Genomic DNA, 14,732 nt, shown 5'->3' on the forward strand with positions numbered 1-14,732 from the left:
AAAGAAAGAAAGAAAGAAAGAAAGAAAGAAAGAAAGAAAGAAAGAAAGAAAGGAAGGAAGGAAGGAAGGAAGGAAGGAGAAAGAAGGAAAGAAATCTCTTTCTCATCAGGATTTTTGCTTCCCAGATGCAATCATTCTCAATAATTTCATGAACCCAAGCACTAACATCCAGTCACTGTTGGGGAATGGGGGTGATGACAATGGAGAGGGCCCTGTCTGGATTTATCAACCCTCCATTTATTTGCTGAACAACCTTGGGCAGATCCCTTCTCTCAGTTTCATCTGTAAGTATTTAGAGAGAGTGTTACATGATCAAGTCAGCACATGGAGCACATTTATTATAAACTATAAAGCTCCATGCAGGTTTAGAGTGTTACCATGTTAATCCTTCCAATCATGTGTTCTTTCATTGTAGAAAAAAGATAGATTCCCCCGGAGGAAAGAAGTCAAGACAAAGTCCTGACCCACAGAGATAACGTAAATTTACTGTCCTGTCCTAAGGCCTTATAGATTAGCCTCACGTGTGCTCCTGGTAACACTGTACCCAAGTCACAAGTATTCACATTGTCTCCTGAGTCCAAGTCAGGATAACCTGGAGGGGCAGCTGGGTGGCTCAGTTGGTTAAGCCTCTGACTCTTGGTTTTGGCTCAGGTCATGATCTCAGATCTTGAGATCAAGTTCCATATCAGGCTCTGTGCTCAGTACGGAGTCTACTTAAGGTTCTTTCCCCTCCCTCTCCCACCTCCTCTGCTGCTCCCACTGCTTGCTCTCTCTCTCTCTCTAAAGATAAATAAGTAAAATCTTAAAAAAAAAAAAAAAAAAGATAACCTGGAAAGTTAGCATTATATCTGCTTGATAGCAAATTTGATAGTTCAAACCACCTCAGCCTCGTGCAAGTAAGAAAGACTCAATCTCTCTCTCTCCCTCTCTCTGACTGACTCTAAGGTGAACCTGCACACATTTTTCATTCAGTCAAGAATAACTTACTTGGTGCCCACCACATGCCAGATTGTGTTGCTAGCCCTTCCCCCCCAAAATAGTGATAAAATGTTGTGCCTACACTGCAGTTCTTTGGAAAGAAAAACTGAGTTATGTGTGCTAGAAGCAAGAGGCCTAAGGGTTAATCAGAAAAGAAATAATTTTCACATAAAGTGATCTTTCTTCCCTTTTTTTTTTATGGTAAGCTCAGAGAGAATTGTAGTAATACAGGTTGAGCAATTTTCTTTTTTATGAATCCCGTGCTCAATTTATGAAAGCCATTTTGCAACCCATTTACATGCAGTAAACCTTTGCTTTAAGGTTCTGTCATTTACCTTGATCATGATTATTTATAGTCCCTTTAGAAAAGGCCCTTTACAGGTTTAGCTCTCAAGTACATCACTGCCACTAGGCAGTTCTCTACTGAGCCTTTGAGGTCATGGTCATAAGCTAAGGCACAGCCAGTCTTGCAGCCAGCTCTGAGGACAGAGAGGGCTGTTGTGTAATTAGAACTAGTTGGAATTAGGAGTTTTGGTCAAAACCAACTCCATACTCTCATCGTGTGATCCTGGCCATTTGTGCACCTTTACTATCAGTTTGCTCACTGGTAGGAAGGGAAGAATGCTTTGTCACAAGACTCTAAAGTAGAATTTAACTAAGGTACGCTACTGCAAGATACAGGGTTAGTTATAAAGAGGAAAGTGTTCCATGAACTAATTGTCAGCAGTATGATCTATTATAAAATCAGTGAAAAACAAATGCTATGCCTCTTCTAAAATCTTTCTTGATCACATACTCTATTCTCTCTAATGTGACACACACACAAATGTAAACGGAGAGCAGAAGCCTTTACCTGATACATCGGAAGACACTCAATTAAGTATTTATTGTCTTGATGGATAAATATAATTGCCAGCTGAAAGTCACTGTGCTGGGCATAGTACAGAATACAAGGCAAGTAATTTATCATCCCTAGGCCTCCAGGAGCTTATCGTTTTGTTAAGATGTCTAGCCGTTAAGTGCACAAAAAGCCAGTATGAGACAGAAGAAGGAGTTACAGTGTGTCGAAGTCCCTCCCCATATGCATACAGCAGGAAACTTTGCTCTTCTGAACACTAGGCGAGCCAGGCTTCCTCCAGCCCCATGCACTCTTGCTGTCCAGCAGAACGTAGATGCCCACCTGGAAGGGTTTCGCTGAAATGCATACAATGAAGTGGTTCTATGGAAATAGGTGCAGAATCGTGGGAACCAAAAAGGGCGGGCAAGGCCCCACAAGAGAAGCAACAGCAGGAAGCACTGTGTCCCCTAGAAGTGAAGGGCCAGGCGGAGGGCTGGCAGGGGGTGTGCTGGGAGCTGGAGCGAGGCGCAGTGGGAACCCTTGTCAACACGCAAGGCCAATTGGGGCTGTGAAAGTCGGACTCCTGGGACCAACGCCCTGTCAGGGTCAGCAGACACAAAGAGGGCTCCCTAGGCACTGGGTCCAGAGTCTTTCTGTGGGTGGCGCTTTTCTTGAGGGCCTGAGGAGAGAATCCTATCAGCCCAAGAGGCTGGCTTTCTGAACCTGGGATCGATCGTTCTCGGCTTTTGCAAGCCGCTCAGTGGCGTGAGTGTGAATGTCTCGACCAAGTGTCTTCCTTGATTCCGTGGCACTTACCACGCGCAGCCCTCACAAGGTACGGAGCAGGAGAAAATGGATTACACCCTCAACAACAAGAGGCGTGTCATCCGCCTGGTGCTGCAGTGGGCCGCTGTGTATGGAGACGTCCTACAAGAGGATGACGTGGCCGTGGCTTTCCTCGAGGTACGTGGAGGCCTCCCTTCCAAGAATACATCTTTGTCCCACTGTAGCAGGACTCGCCAGAAGCACGGGGCTTCCCGTAGAGGCTGGGATTGCAAATTCTGGTCTCTGTTAATATGTTCATCAGAAAGGTACTATGAGGGGCGCCTGGGTGGCTCAGTGGGTTGGGCCTCTGCCTTCGGCTCAGGTCATGATCCCAGGGTCCTGGGATGGAGCCCCGCATCGGGCTCTCTGCTCAGCGGGGAGCCTGTTTCCTCCTCTCTCTCTGCCTGCCTCTCTGCCTACTTGTGATCTCTCTCTGTCAAATAAATAAATAAAATCTAAAAAAAAAAAGAAAGAAAGAAAGGTACTGTGAGAGGAGTAGAGAGCAGCATCAGCTGCTGTCCTGCCCTTTTAGTCCAATAATGCAGCCTTGTCGTGTATTTTCACTTGCTCCCTTTCCCTTTGCATTTTTTTTTCTGTGATCCTAATCATGGGGTACCCGTCATGTTGTAGGCTACTTTTTCCACTTTATATAAGGATTTTTTTCGATGTTCATGCAGTCTTTCTAGTAAAAATTCGTAATGACCTTTGAGTAGCTCTGCCACAGATATGCTTGTTTTTCATCATGTTGAATATTTACATCATTTTGTGTAAGTAGGTCTGTGTTTGGTCACATTCCAAGAAGTGGGATAGTTAGATCCAACAGTACCTCTTTTTGAGTGGAGTGAAACCGATAATTTTATTGAGGACTTTCTAGGACCACGAGGTAGTTCCAGAGGGACGGGATTTATGTCATAAACACTATTTTAAGCTGAACTTCCCTTTTCCTTCCCATGGCTCCAGCCCCACATTGCAGCATGGGCCCTGGCATTGAGCCCTGAATGCCTCGCTCTATCCTCTGAAACTTAGATGAGGATCTTCGATGCAGGCAAAAGGCAATGTGGCTTCTATTTCTAACCTTATCAGTCTGTGTGTTCAAGACTGAATTATCAAAAAAAAAAAAAATTATCCTTTCCCCTCTTGAAGCATATAATTTGGCAGGCAGAGAGATGGGGAAGGGAGGAAGGCATCTGTGAGTGACCCTCAAGGCTGCGGAATGAAGTATTTTGAAAATATAAAGGAATAACAGTAGCTTGGGTCATACGTTGACTCCTGGCCACTACCAGTTGAAGAAAGGACTGTCTTGCAGAGGAAGCAGAGTGGGGTAAGTTGGCAACACCACAGCTGTCATATTCCGCTGTGGAGGCCACTGCTCCTGAGCAAAGCAGGCCCAGCTGCTGCTGCCTGGTGGTCAGGATCAGTCCCAGGGTGTCCATAAATTGTTCCTGAGTTGATCACACACCCAGCATGCATCAGTTCCGGTCCTGAAGACCACACCTGCCTTTTGCCACCAAAAACTAACCACACATATGGGGGAAAAGTAAATAAATAACAAATGCTAAAATAGTTATTCAGAATAAATGTTAAAATTTCCCTGAAAAAAATCTGAGGTGAAAAAGTGCTCTGACAGTGTAAGCTCTGAAGTGGCCCATTCTGAAACATCTTGTGACATTGCCTTTCATATAAATACCCTAGAAACAATTCATCTGCAATTTAAACAAATTTTTTTTGAGTTTTTGCACTGTGGTGAAATATATCAAACAGGGCGCCTGGGTGGCTCAGTGGGTTAAGCCGCTGCCTTCGGCTCAGGTCATGATCTCAGGGTCCTGGGATCGAGTCCCGCATCGGGCTCTCTGCTCAGCAGGGAGCCTGCTTCCTCCTCTCTCTCTCTGCCTGCCTCTCTGCCTACTTGTGATCTCTCTCTGTCAAATAAATAAATAAAATCTTAAAAAAAAAAAAAGAAATATATCAAACATAAAATTTGCCACATTGACCATCCTTGAGGGTACAATTCAGTGGTATTAATTAATTCACAATGTTATGGCACCATCAAGACCATCCATTTCCAAAACCCTTTCTCACTTGCAGTTCTAAATTTAGACATATGGTAACATTTTTTTTTGCCTTTTTTGGTCTCCAGGCCATGCAACCATGGTCTAGAGATGCTAGTCAAGCAGATGACATAGGGACATATCTTTGTTGCTCTTGACAGAATCGTGTACCTTGGCAATTCCCATTAAAAGCCTGTGACCTTTGCCAATTACAGGAGTTTTATGTGTCTGTGTCAGATGATGCCCGGATGATTGCCGCCCTCAAGGACCAACTCCCCGAGTTGGAGAAAATTGTCAAGCAAATGTAAGGAAGGGCCTGGCTTGGGGTGTGTTTTCACCAAGTAAGTGTCTGCATCTCCGTCAAAACATCTTCCAAAATGTCCTTCGCCCCACTCCCCCCTCACCGGAAGGTGAAAGCTTGGTTTTTCAGCAGCCACGTGGTGTTTCAGTTTGAGTGGACCGGAGCCTCAGGCTTGGGTGGTGGGAGAAGACCAGGTGAAGAGGGGAGGTTCTGCTCCGCTCCTTCTGTTGCAGACGGCTGCCAAGAGAAAGCGTGGGACAAGGTGGAGGTCCTACTGTTGGGCATCTCACACAGTAAACTCGGGTTCCTTTGGTTTAAGGCAGTGAATCCAGTAATAGAATAGTGACATTTAAAGAAAGATGAAGGTGAATTACTTATATGAAAATTCACTTTCTGCCACCAAGGTTGTTGCTGGTGAATGTTTGCTTCCCCTCTGCAAAAACATGGAAGGTTTCACAAGCTATACTTTGAGCCTTCAATAAATACCGGAGAGAATGTGTGCAACTAGAAAGATCTTAAAAGCTAGAAATCTTGGCTTTCAACATCAGTTCTGCCAGGGGTCTGCCTGGGATGTGAGCCCATCTCTTCGTGTGTCCTCTGTGCTTGGTCCCTTGGTCTCAGTATGAGGGTTGCTCAAGGACTGCTGTCATTTCGTTCTGTAATTTAAAAGTTCTATGCAAATGAAGCAATTCAAAATAACAGTACCGACGGTGTCAATTAATATGCTTTCTCTGTTTCTCGTAGTTCAGAAGATGCAAAGGCTCCACAAAAGAAGGTACGTGCCCACAATTAGGACTCTCTAATTGTACCCTGTTAAGTAGCAGTTCTCCGGAAGTATCACAGTGCAGTGATGTGTTTATAAATACAAAATACGTTTTCTCATGTCTTGACTCTGCTTCTCAAGTGTGTCTCCTCTGAGCTGCAAACGTGTACCGGTCACTCTCCCCTTACCGCTGTGGTTATTTTTACAGCACAAAGTTCTTTTGCAACAGTTCAACACAGGCGATGAGAGAGCCCAAAAGCGCCAGCCTATCCGCGGCTCGGATGAAGGTGAGAATTCTCTTCTAACTCAGAATCGTGTAGATTACTCAAAGTCCCTAAAATCTCTCCCCTGGGAACCCTCGGACTCTCTTAGCACCCCAAATGGTTCGGCGGAAGGTGCCCTTTTGCATTTCAGTTATTAATCCTCTTGAACTCTGGGCCTGGAGTGGAGGTGCTTGTCCACACTTCCTGGATTCTGCCTCTGTTCCCGGAAGGAAGGGAAGAGTATCTCAGGAAGTAGTGGTCAAGGCTGCCCACCTCCGGGAAGAGCTGGCAGGCAGATGGCTGGCACTTTGCGATGCTGTGCAGGGCAGAGATAGGGTCATCTGCAGAGCAGGACTCCAGCCCAGAGAGGGCAGTCTGGCCCCGAGCCCAGTATTGTTGGCATCCACGAGGGAGGTGCACATGCTGACAATGACCATTTGGTTGCTTAAGCTTTGTCTCAGGAATCGCAACCAAAATAGAATGAATGATCATGACAAAACTCTCATCTTAAATCACAACTGAGTCCTGTCATTCAGGAGCCCACAAATTACAGGAGCCGAAATTGCTTCCAGGGTTTACGTTCAGAGGTGAGCCTTGAGGTGCCATGTTTGGGTTTGCTGAGCTCGACATTGCCTGAGCTCTGTGGCCCAGCCAGCCCCAAAGTACGGGAACCCGTGAACAAGTGTGTGGGAAAGTCAGTGTGTGTTCATGCCCCGGGCAGAAGCGCTCCTGTTTGCAGAGCTGTTAGCATTAGTTCCCCACCCCTCACTCCCTTCCCCCTGCCCCCACGCCCCCACCCTCCTGCCCCAGCCAGACAGCAGCAATCTAGCAATCTGCCTACTGCACAGCACTTCCTGGATTATGAAAAAGAAACTCTCAGGCAACGGCAGACCCGGCAGACAGGCCTAGATATCCTTCCTTTGTTCCATGTCTTCTCTGTGGCTTGTCCTCAAGCATGTGCTATGGTTCTTGGAACTGGAGGCAGCAGCCACGTACATGTGTTCCTCTCCTTAGACCAAGGTGAAGGCCAGGAGTTTCGGAAGTAGATGAGCTGACAATCCTGAGAGCGATGAGATGGTGCAAATTTGGGATGTTAGCCAAACATTCCCCCTTGCTGATGGTTTTCCTAAGAACTCCCAGGACAGATTTACCATATTGTTCCTGCCTTCCCAACAGTTCTGTTTAAAGTCTACTGCCTGGACCACACCTACACAACCATTCGGGTGCCAGTGGCCGCCTCGGTGAAGGAAGTCATCAGCGCAGTTGCTGACAAACTGGGCTCCGGCGAAGGCCTGATCATCGTCAAGATGAGCTCTGGAGGAGGTAACAGCCTCAATGAGCACCTTGGGTTTCCACAGAATGGAATATCCCATCCAAACAGAGAGCCTGCCAGGAGTTAGCGTGGCCCTTCCTCGCAGGACCTGAGGGACTGGTGCTGTGTGTGTGCCCATAAATAACAAAATAATATGGTTAGAAGTGGGCTGGGTAAGTATCCAATATGCCCTATTTTGGAGTTATCCACTGTAAAGCAGGAGGTAAAGCGACCGACGGCAGCTGGAGCTGAGGACTCTGGGGTGGGTGTTGGCTTGGAGTTATTCCTATATAAACCCTAAACAAAAAGCTGAAGGTCTTGGAGTTCTGAGACATGGGGACCCTAAGAGGGCATCTGGCTTGACAGGCTCCAAGACATAGGTTCCCAAAAGTCTGAAGTTGGAGGTGATCGTAGGCTGGTTCTTTCCAGCTGATGATGGTTTCCCTCCTTAACCCGTAGAGAGGGCAAGAGGCCAACTCATCAAATAAAATGAGGACGATTTTTCCCCATGGGACCACTTAATTGCCGTGTGCGTTCTTGAAATGTCATGTATTCATTTGCCATATATATTTACTGGCCAAGTTAGTGTGACTGAGACGGAAGGGATGTGTTGGGTGCAGCCATGTCCCCAAGCTGTTGCTAGGCGGGCACGGAGGTAGACAGTAAGTGGACAATTACAATCCATGCTGGCTAGAGGTTTGGAATGGTCGGCCTGTGTTGCACTGAGAGCCCAAAGAAGAAACGGTAAAGCTAATTTATCCGGAAATGATTTAGTAGCCACTGGAGGATCCTTGCTTCAGGATCGGGTAAACCATTTTTTTGCCACGTTTGAAGGCAAATGGTTCTCCTGATGCAGGATTTTTAAATGTATCAAGGATTCCCAAGATCTCCTCTCCCAGTCTCGTAGGACCCAGGATGCCTGCCTTCGCCAGTCCCTATGGCACAGTCTTTCCGCGGCTGTCCCGCACCCCTCCTTCCCCTCCTTTGGGCTGTGACGCAAATGTCTTGTCTACCTGAGGCCACCTCCTCCCTTTCTTTGATTCCCCTTCTAAAATTGTATCCACTCTCCCTTACGTATACTTTCTAGCTTCTGTCCCTGCTGGCTTTTCTCCCCGTGGCGGCTTACTCTCTGATCTGTCTTGTTCACCGTCTGTGTCCCTCGCTGTGATACAAGCAAGCTCTTATGACTGGGATTTTTTTCTTTTTTCCTGTGTTGTTCCCTTCTGTATCTTCAATGCCTGGAGCAGTGTCCAGCATGTAGTAAATGCTAAATAAATATTTGTTGAATGAATTAATTTTCAAAATATAGGAGGCTTAATCTAGGCCAGGCCATTGCCCTCCAAACTCGGGAACCCATGAAAAAATACTAATGAATTTTACTTCTAAAGTCATCTGGGATCTCAGAAACCCCCTAAGTTTTCTAGAAGGGATCTTTCCGTCTCCAAAGCGCTGGGCATTATTGCCATCTGGAAACATAATTTGTTATATAAATAGTAAGTGCGGTTTTTGAAGATAATTACAGCTGTAGTGCCGAACTGGGTGAATTGACCCGCGGGTACTTCCATTCCTGCTTTGTGGTCATTTTCTGATGGCATCCTGAGTGTCCTGTGCCTGCGTGAATGCTGGGTCTTTCCTATTCAGTGGGTCCCTTCAGTCCTGTGTTTTATGCAGTCGCTCTGCGTGTTCCGGTAATTCACCGAGCCGGCAATTTGTTGGTGTGATTAGGGCAGTGCAGCAAATCTCAGATGCATTTAATAGGCAATCTCATGCTTTTTATGTTCACAGAAAAGGTGGTGCTCAAACCTAATGATGTTTCAGTATTTACGACGCTCACCATTAATGGACGCCTATTTGCTTGCCCGCGAGAGCAATTCGATTCACTGGTAGGTGTGGATGGCCTCCTCGGAGCCGTGTCTGCAATCAGAAAAACTTGTCTGCAGCTTAATTTCGCAGTTACGTTGAACTGAGTTGCTAAAAAACTCCTGAATGCTCCTTGGCTGTTTCTTTTTCTGTGCTACGTGAGGTAAGCCTCAGGTGTTCATTTGATATGCTCAGACCTTTAGATTTTCTTTTGTGGAAATGAACCAAAGTAGCCCCACTATCGGGGCACAATTCAGCTTTTAGACCCCCTTATAGTAAATAACCTCCTAGAAGTCCCCCTAGTTTAGATAGTAATATTTAAAATCTGAATGCTGAAACCAGGAGAGGGAAAAAAAGAAACTTTTAAGACCAGACCTTGCGATCCATCACGTCCTCCGTGGGCTGTAGAAGGGCGTTAGGGCAAAGCCACTCTCGGTTCTCCCTGAAAGCGCTCTGACTTGTGTAGGAAGTACCGGAGACCAGCAGTTTCTTCGCTATGTCCCCCAAGCCTTTTCCCCAGGCTGCACAGAACTCTCTTCAAGCAGAGGATTAATCGGCCCATGCTCACTGCTGAGTAGCCTTCATCTGTTATGGAGACGGTAGGGTTCATTTCTGTTTATCCTCCAAAATTTAGACATGTTGGTGAGGAGCTCTCACACTATCTTGGAAATGCTGCAGGGCCAGCGCAGAGGAGAGGGAAGCAGTTTTTTCCATCTCGGGACACACGGGGCTGATTTTACTAAGAGAAGTGCAACAAGAGTGAGAGGTAAACAGCATCACATTCCAGGGCAGAGTTCAGCCACGTGAGTGCTGCGTAAATGCATTCATGTGTCATCACATCAGACATTAGAAGTAAATAAAGATTTCTCTCCTCTCGAGAACGTTCTAAAATTTTTCTTAAGATTGTATTTATTTTTTGAGGGAGAGAGTGAGCAAGATAGAGAGAGGACACAGGCAGGGGAAGTGGCAGGCAGAGGCAGAGAGAGAAGCAGACTCCCTGCTGAGCAGGGACCCTGATGTGAGGCTCGATCCCAGGACCCTGGGATCATGACTTGAGCCAAAGGCAGACACTTAACTGACTGACCCCCCAGGAGCCCCCCAGGAGCTAGGTGGATTGTTGCCACGTCTTGTATCCCGGTGGAGGGGAGCTTAGCAAATGTGGCTTCGTTCTCTGACTGTCCTCATCCATCACAGCCCACGAGCGCCCTGCTGGCCTCCTCCACAGCTGCTAGAAGAGACGTCTGCACACGGACCTTTCATTTGTATTTTCAGTCACCTACATTCACTGCTTTCTAAAAGATCACTATTTCCCAGCACTGAGGGATTGGGCAGGGGGGGAGGGGGGAATGTCCTACGTGAGGCGTGCTGCCCTCTCGTGGAAATGAACACCATCAGAAACCAGGTGAGCAGTGGGCCTGCCACATTTGCGGCGCGATGTGTTTGTCCCACGGCCTTCGGCCTGTCTTGCCAGCCGGTTCTTGGCCACAGCAACAGATGACCTGGCTTGTGGATGGGGTGTGCAGACCGTTTCCAGCTCCTTGTCAGGCAGACACTAACTTCTGAGGCCTCTGTTTCTCCGCACCTTGTCCTGCAGCCTTGCGAATGCGAGTCCTTGCCAGCCTTCCATGTTAAGGCCCAAGTAGTTGAAAGGCGTTTACTTTGCCGCAAGTCCTGGGGAATGTGAGCTTGTAAACTTCCTCCACGTGGTGCCCTGCCATTCGCTGGCCAGCGGCTTACATCAATCGTACTAAGGAGTGGTTGAACCCCACCTGCCTCACCAAACTGGAGACGTGGAGCCTTTTCCAGCTTTCTAAAGATCTCCCTGAGGACAGTCTTTCTAGGAAGAATGGCACACAGGATGACTGTGCAGTACAGAATGTTGGCCAAACCCTTGGATCTATCAACACATACTTATGAAGTGTCTGCTTTGTACTCCGTGCTCTGCTGCCTTCTGTGTGACTCTCGACCAGTCGTCCCAGAGGCTCTGTCCTTGCGATGGTTACGGTGACATTAGGGAGATGAGACTAAAACAGCCTGGAACAGAACACATTGTAGGGCTACGCTGTGTTGTCTAGAAATAACGGAGTGCCAGCGACTTACTCTCTGCCCATTGTATTTGAGCATAAATGTTAGTGCAGAGCAAATTAATTGTAATAAAATCCCACTGTACTGTAATTTGATTGTACTCTTACCCACCCGCTAGTTCCTTAGAATTTTGTTTAGGGCTTGGGATCTCATCCAGGCATTGTGGATGGTTCTGGCTCTGGGATGGTCTTGAAGACGAGTCCTCACTGTGCCTCCAGGAACCCACAGTGTAGTGAGGGACTCCAGGGTGTAAGAAGGCAGGGTGACAAAGGCCACCACAGAGCCAGGCACGGGGTGGGGGAGAGAGGGATGCTGGGGTGGCAGCTGACTTCAGCCATCTCTTTGTCACTGACGATCTGTGTATCCTTTTTATGTCTTGGGTTCTTGACTTGGAAATTGGGAGGGTAACGATGCTGTTCTTCCTGAGGGAAAGTACATGGGAGTTCTATGCCTCTGGGCAGGCAGTTCTGCCTGTTGTGCCTCATATGATGGGAAAGGGCCCCAGGACTATTTAGGAGAAAATGGAGCAAGGGGGTGCTTCCTGGGGGCCCCCGTGTCAGCACATATATTCCCCACTTCAGATGGAAGAACAACTTCGGCCACGCAAATCGCCTCTTCAGTGCTGCATGGAGGGAAGAGGCCAGCCTGCCCTTTGTCAAGGAGGGAGAATGCTTTGGTCAACCCTGCCCACTCGGAAAAAAAAAAAGAGAGAGAGAGATTCTATGACTTTCAAAAGGGATGCAGGAACGATAGACCACCATCCATGACTGAAAGAATTTTACTTCTTTCTTTCTTTTTTTATTTTTTTTAAGATTTTATTTATTTATTTGACAGGGAGAGATCACAAGCAGGCAGAGAGGCAGGCAGAGAGAGAGGAGGAAGCAGGCTCCCTGCTGAGCAAAGAGCCCGATGTGGGGCTCGATCCCAGGACTCTGAGATCATGACCTGAGCTGAAGGCAGTGGCTTAACCCACTGAGCCACCCAGGCGCCCCTTACTTATTTCTTAATATTGGCATCTTCCCTGTAGTTGCTTGGTTTATCCCCTCCATGAAAAGCTGTAAGGCCTCAAGGAAAAGAGATGGGAGCTGGGTGGCTCAGTCATTAAGCGTCTGCCTTCGGCTCAGGTTGTGATCCTGGGGTCCTGGGATCAAGCCCCACATGGGGCTCCCTGCTTGGCAAGACGCCTGCTTCTCCCTCTCCTACTCCCCCTACTTGTGTTCCCTCTTGCTGTGTCTCTCTCTGTCAATAAATAAATAAAATCTTTAAAAGAGAGAGAGAGATGGGAGCTGGGGAGCCTGCGGAGGAAGAGACCTAAAGGGCAGTTGCATGGAACAGAGGGCTGTGCACACAGCAGGAGCTGCAAGAGGGAGCGGAGAACATGGAGAGCCTGAGCCTGACAGGGTGTCCTCAGACCCAGCGTTTAAAAGTGTCCCCTTACTTCAGGGGCGCCTGGGTGGTTCAGGCAGTTGAGCGTCTGACTCTTGATTTTTGTCTCAGGTCATGCTCGGTCAGTGGTGGGATCGAGCCCCACCTTGGGTTCCTCACTCAGCACAGAATTTGCTTATCCCTCTCCCTCTGCTTCTCACTTCATGCTCTCTCTCTCTCTCTCTCAAATAAATAAGTAAAATCTTTTTTAAAGACTGTCCCCCACTTTCTACCTAAGACTCACCCTGCTTGGAACCATTCTCCTTGCTTGTTTCCATAAGCTTCTTACCCATAGCTTCAGGCCAGTTCCCTAAGTTTCCAAACTTTGGAATTAACATTTTTCTTCCCTATTGTCTGTGCCCTGCGTAGAGCAAATCAGGAACAACTGAGCTTAGCTCCCATGTCCAGACATCACTTGCATCATACTTTCCTGTGCATTTGCATCACCGCAGCACTTGTGGGGAGGGAACTCTTTTGGAAGGGGTTGGGAGTGGGGACCTCCTCTGTGCCAGGCACTCTGCTTATGATACAGGGACATTCTTCCCAGTCCATCCTGTTAAGAAGCCTGCATATCCGGTACTGCGACACCAAGTTTCCTGAGCTGGAAACAGACATGCAAGAAACTAGGGAATCGATCCCAGTCTGCGTAGCTAGAGTGGGGTTTGCATTTAGTCTGTTGCCCTCGAACACTGCTCTGTTGCAAAACCCCAGCTCTTTGTCTGGCACTCACAGACTTTCTAAAGCTGTCTGGGCTGTCTTTTTGGTTCCCCAAGGCTCTCTGATCCTGACAAACAGGTCCACTGACAGTTTTCTAGCCTTCCTGCATCTGTACCCATCCTTTAGCAGACCAACCTGGGAGCTCAGGGGAAACCTTGCTGTTCTGACCCACCCAAGTTTGTCTGTTTAATCTTTTATAGCCTGGCTTCTTTCTCCAAGAACCTCTCCGACGTACATTCATCTGACATGCCCACTAACTCTCAAAAAGCCCGTCCAGTCTTCCCACACGTTTATCCGTGTATCTGGGCATTGGGTGTGTGTCGATGCGTCTGTCTGTCCTTCATAGCCACGCATGAATGCCAGCAGCTGACTGTCGATTAAGTGTCAAGAGGGACTCCCTGATCAGAGCTTACCTTCCCTTAGCCTGTAAACTCGCAGAGACCACCTACATCCTGAATGTGTCATTTCTCTCGTGCCCAGAACCCAGTGAGCATTTATGGAACATAATGGTTATGCGTGCGACTGCTGATAGTCATGCTGGTAGAACTTGCATAATATTGGTATTTCCAACTTAAATACCGAATATCCCAATGTGGCTAGCATGGTATTAGGGAAATCCTCTTTCAATTCATGTCCCTTTTGTAACTTTGGACATATATTACAGATCCACAAATGTCCGCATAGTATACGTAAGTTTCCAAGGCATACGAATCATTCATTTTACTAAGGGAAAGCAGTCTCCGTCATTTCTCATAAAATACAAATGAGATCGGTGAGTCAGGTAGAAAGTTTTGAATGAGAGCCTTCCAGAAAGTAGCAGAAGCCCTCACCCAGAACGCCATGACTTTGTGGCTATCATTTCTAGCTCAGCATCGCTCCAAGAGTGGAGGGATGGGCCAGCATGGGTCATGTCGGTACCCGGAGCCCTCTGTCCGCCAGTCAGCTCAGGCCATGTGTTCTACGAGCTGGATAAGCAGGAACGTCACCGCAGTCAACAGCCCCACCACAGTTAGTGGTGCTGTGGCCAGATGTCCAAAAGGGCCATCCTGGTACCTGTTCCAGAACAGCTAGTGGAAAATAGGAGGAAAACATCTCCAAGGACTTCTTATGCCTTTACCAGAGAAAAGAGACTGTTTCCAGGGATCTCCCAGGCCCCAGGGTAAGGGGGACCCCCATAGGTCACTCCTCACCAAAGCTTATTTACCACAGTCCACGTTTTTCAGTCAGTGGACTTGATGATAGTGATCACGATGACTCTAAGGGTGGCACTGAAGGAAGTGAGCATTAAGAATAAAGGTGTCTTTCTCCTCTGGGTGA

At 47.5% G+C, this 14,732-nt stretch overlaps 1 protein-coding gene across 6 annotated transcripts in view; it reads left to right on the forward strand.

Annotated features, from left to right (window-relative positions):
• The window catches only part of RAPGEF4 (Rap guanine nucleotide exchange factor 4), a 288,407-nt gene that overhangs the window by 249,434 nt on the left and 24,241 nt on the right, over positions 1-14,732 (forward strand). For all 6 annotated transcript variants that reach the window (XM_059394172.1, XM_059394171.1, XM_059394173.1 and 3 more), the window contains 6 exons: positions 2,629-2,779; positions 4,905-4,993; positions 5,735-5,765; positions 5,962-6,040; positions 7,193-7,339; positions 9,114-9,211. In XM_059394172.1, coding sequence (XP_059250155.1) covers positions 2,629-2,779; positions 4,905-4,993; positions 5,735-5,765; positions 5,962-6,040; positions 7,193-7,339; positions 9,114-9,211 — 595 coding nt within the window. The remainder of the gene's footprint in view (positions 1-2,628; positions 2,780-4,904; positions 4,994-5,734; positions 5,766-5,961; positions 6,041-7,192; positions 7,340-9,113; positions 9,212-14,732) is intronic.

Source organism: Mustela nigripes, chromosome 3, assembly GCF_022355385.1.
Source record: "Mustela nigripes isolate SB6536 chromosome 3, MUSNIG.SB6536, whole genome shotgun sequence".
Classification (NCBI taxonomy): domain Eukaryota; kingdom Metazoa; phylum Chordata; class Mammalia; order Carnivora; family Mustelidae; genus Mustela; species Mustela nigripes.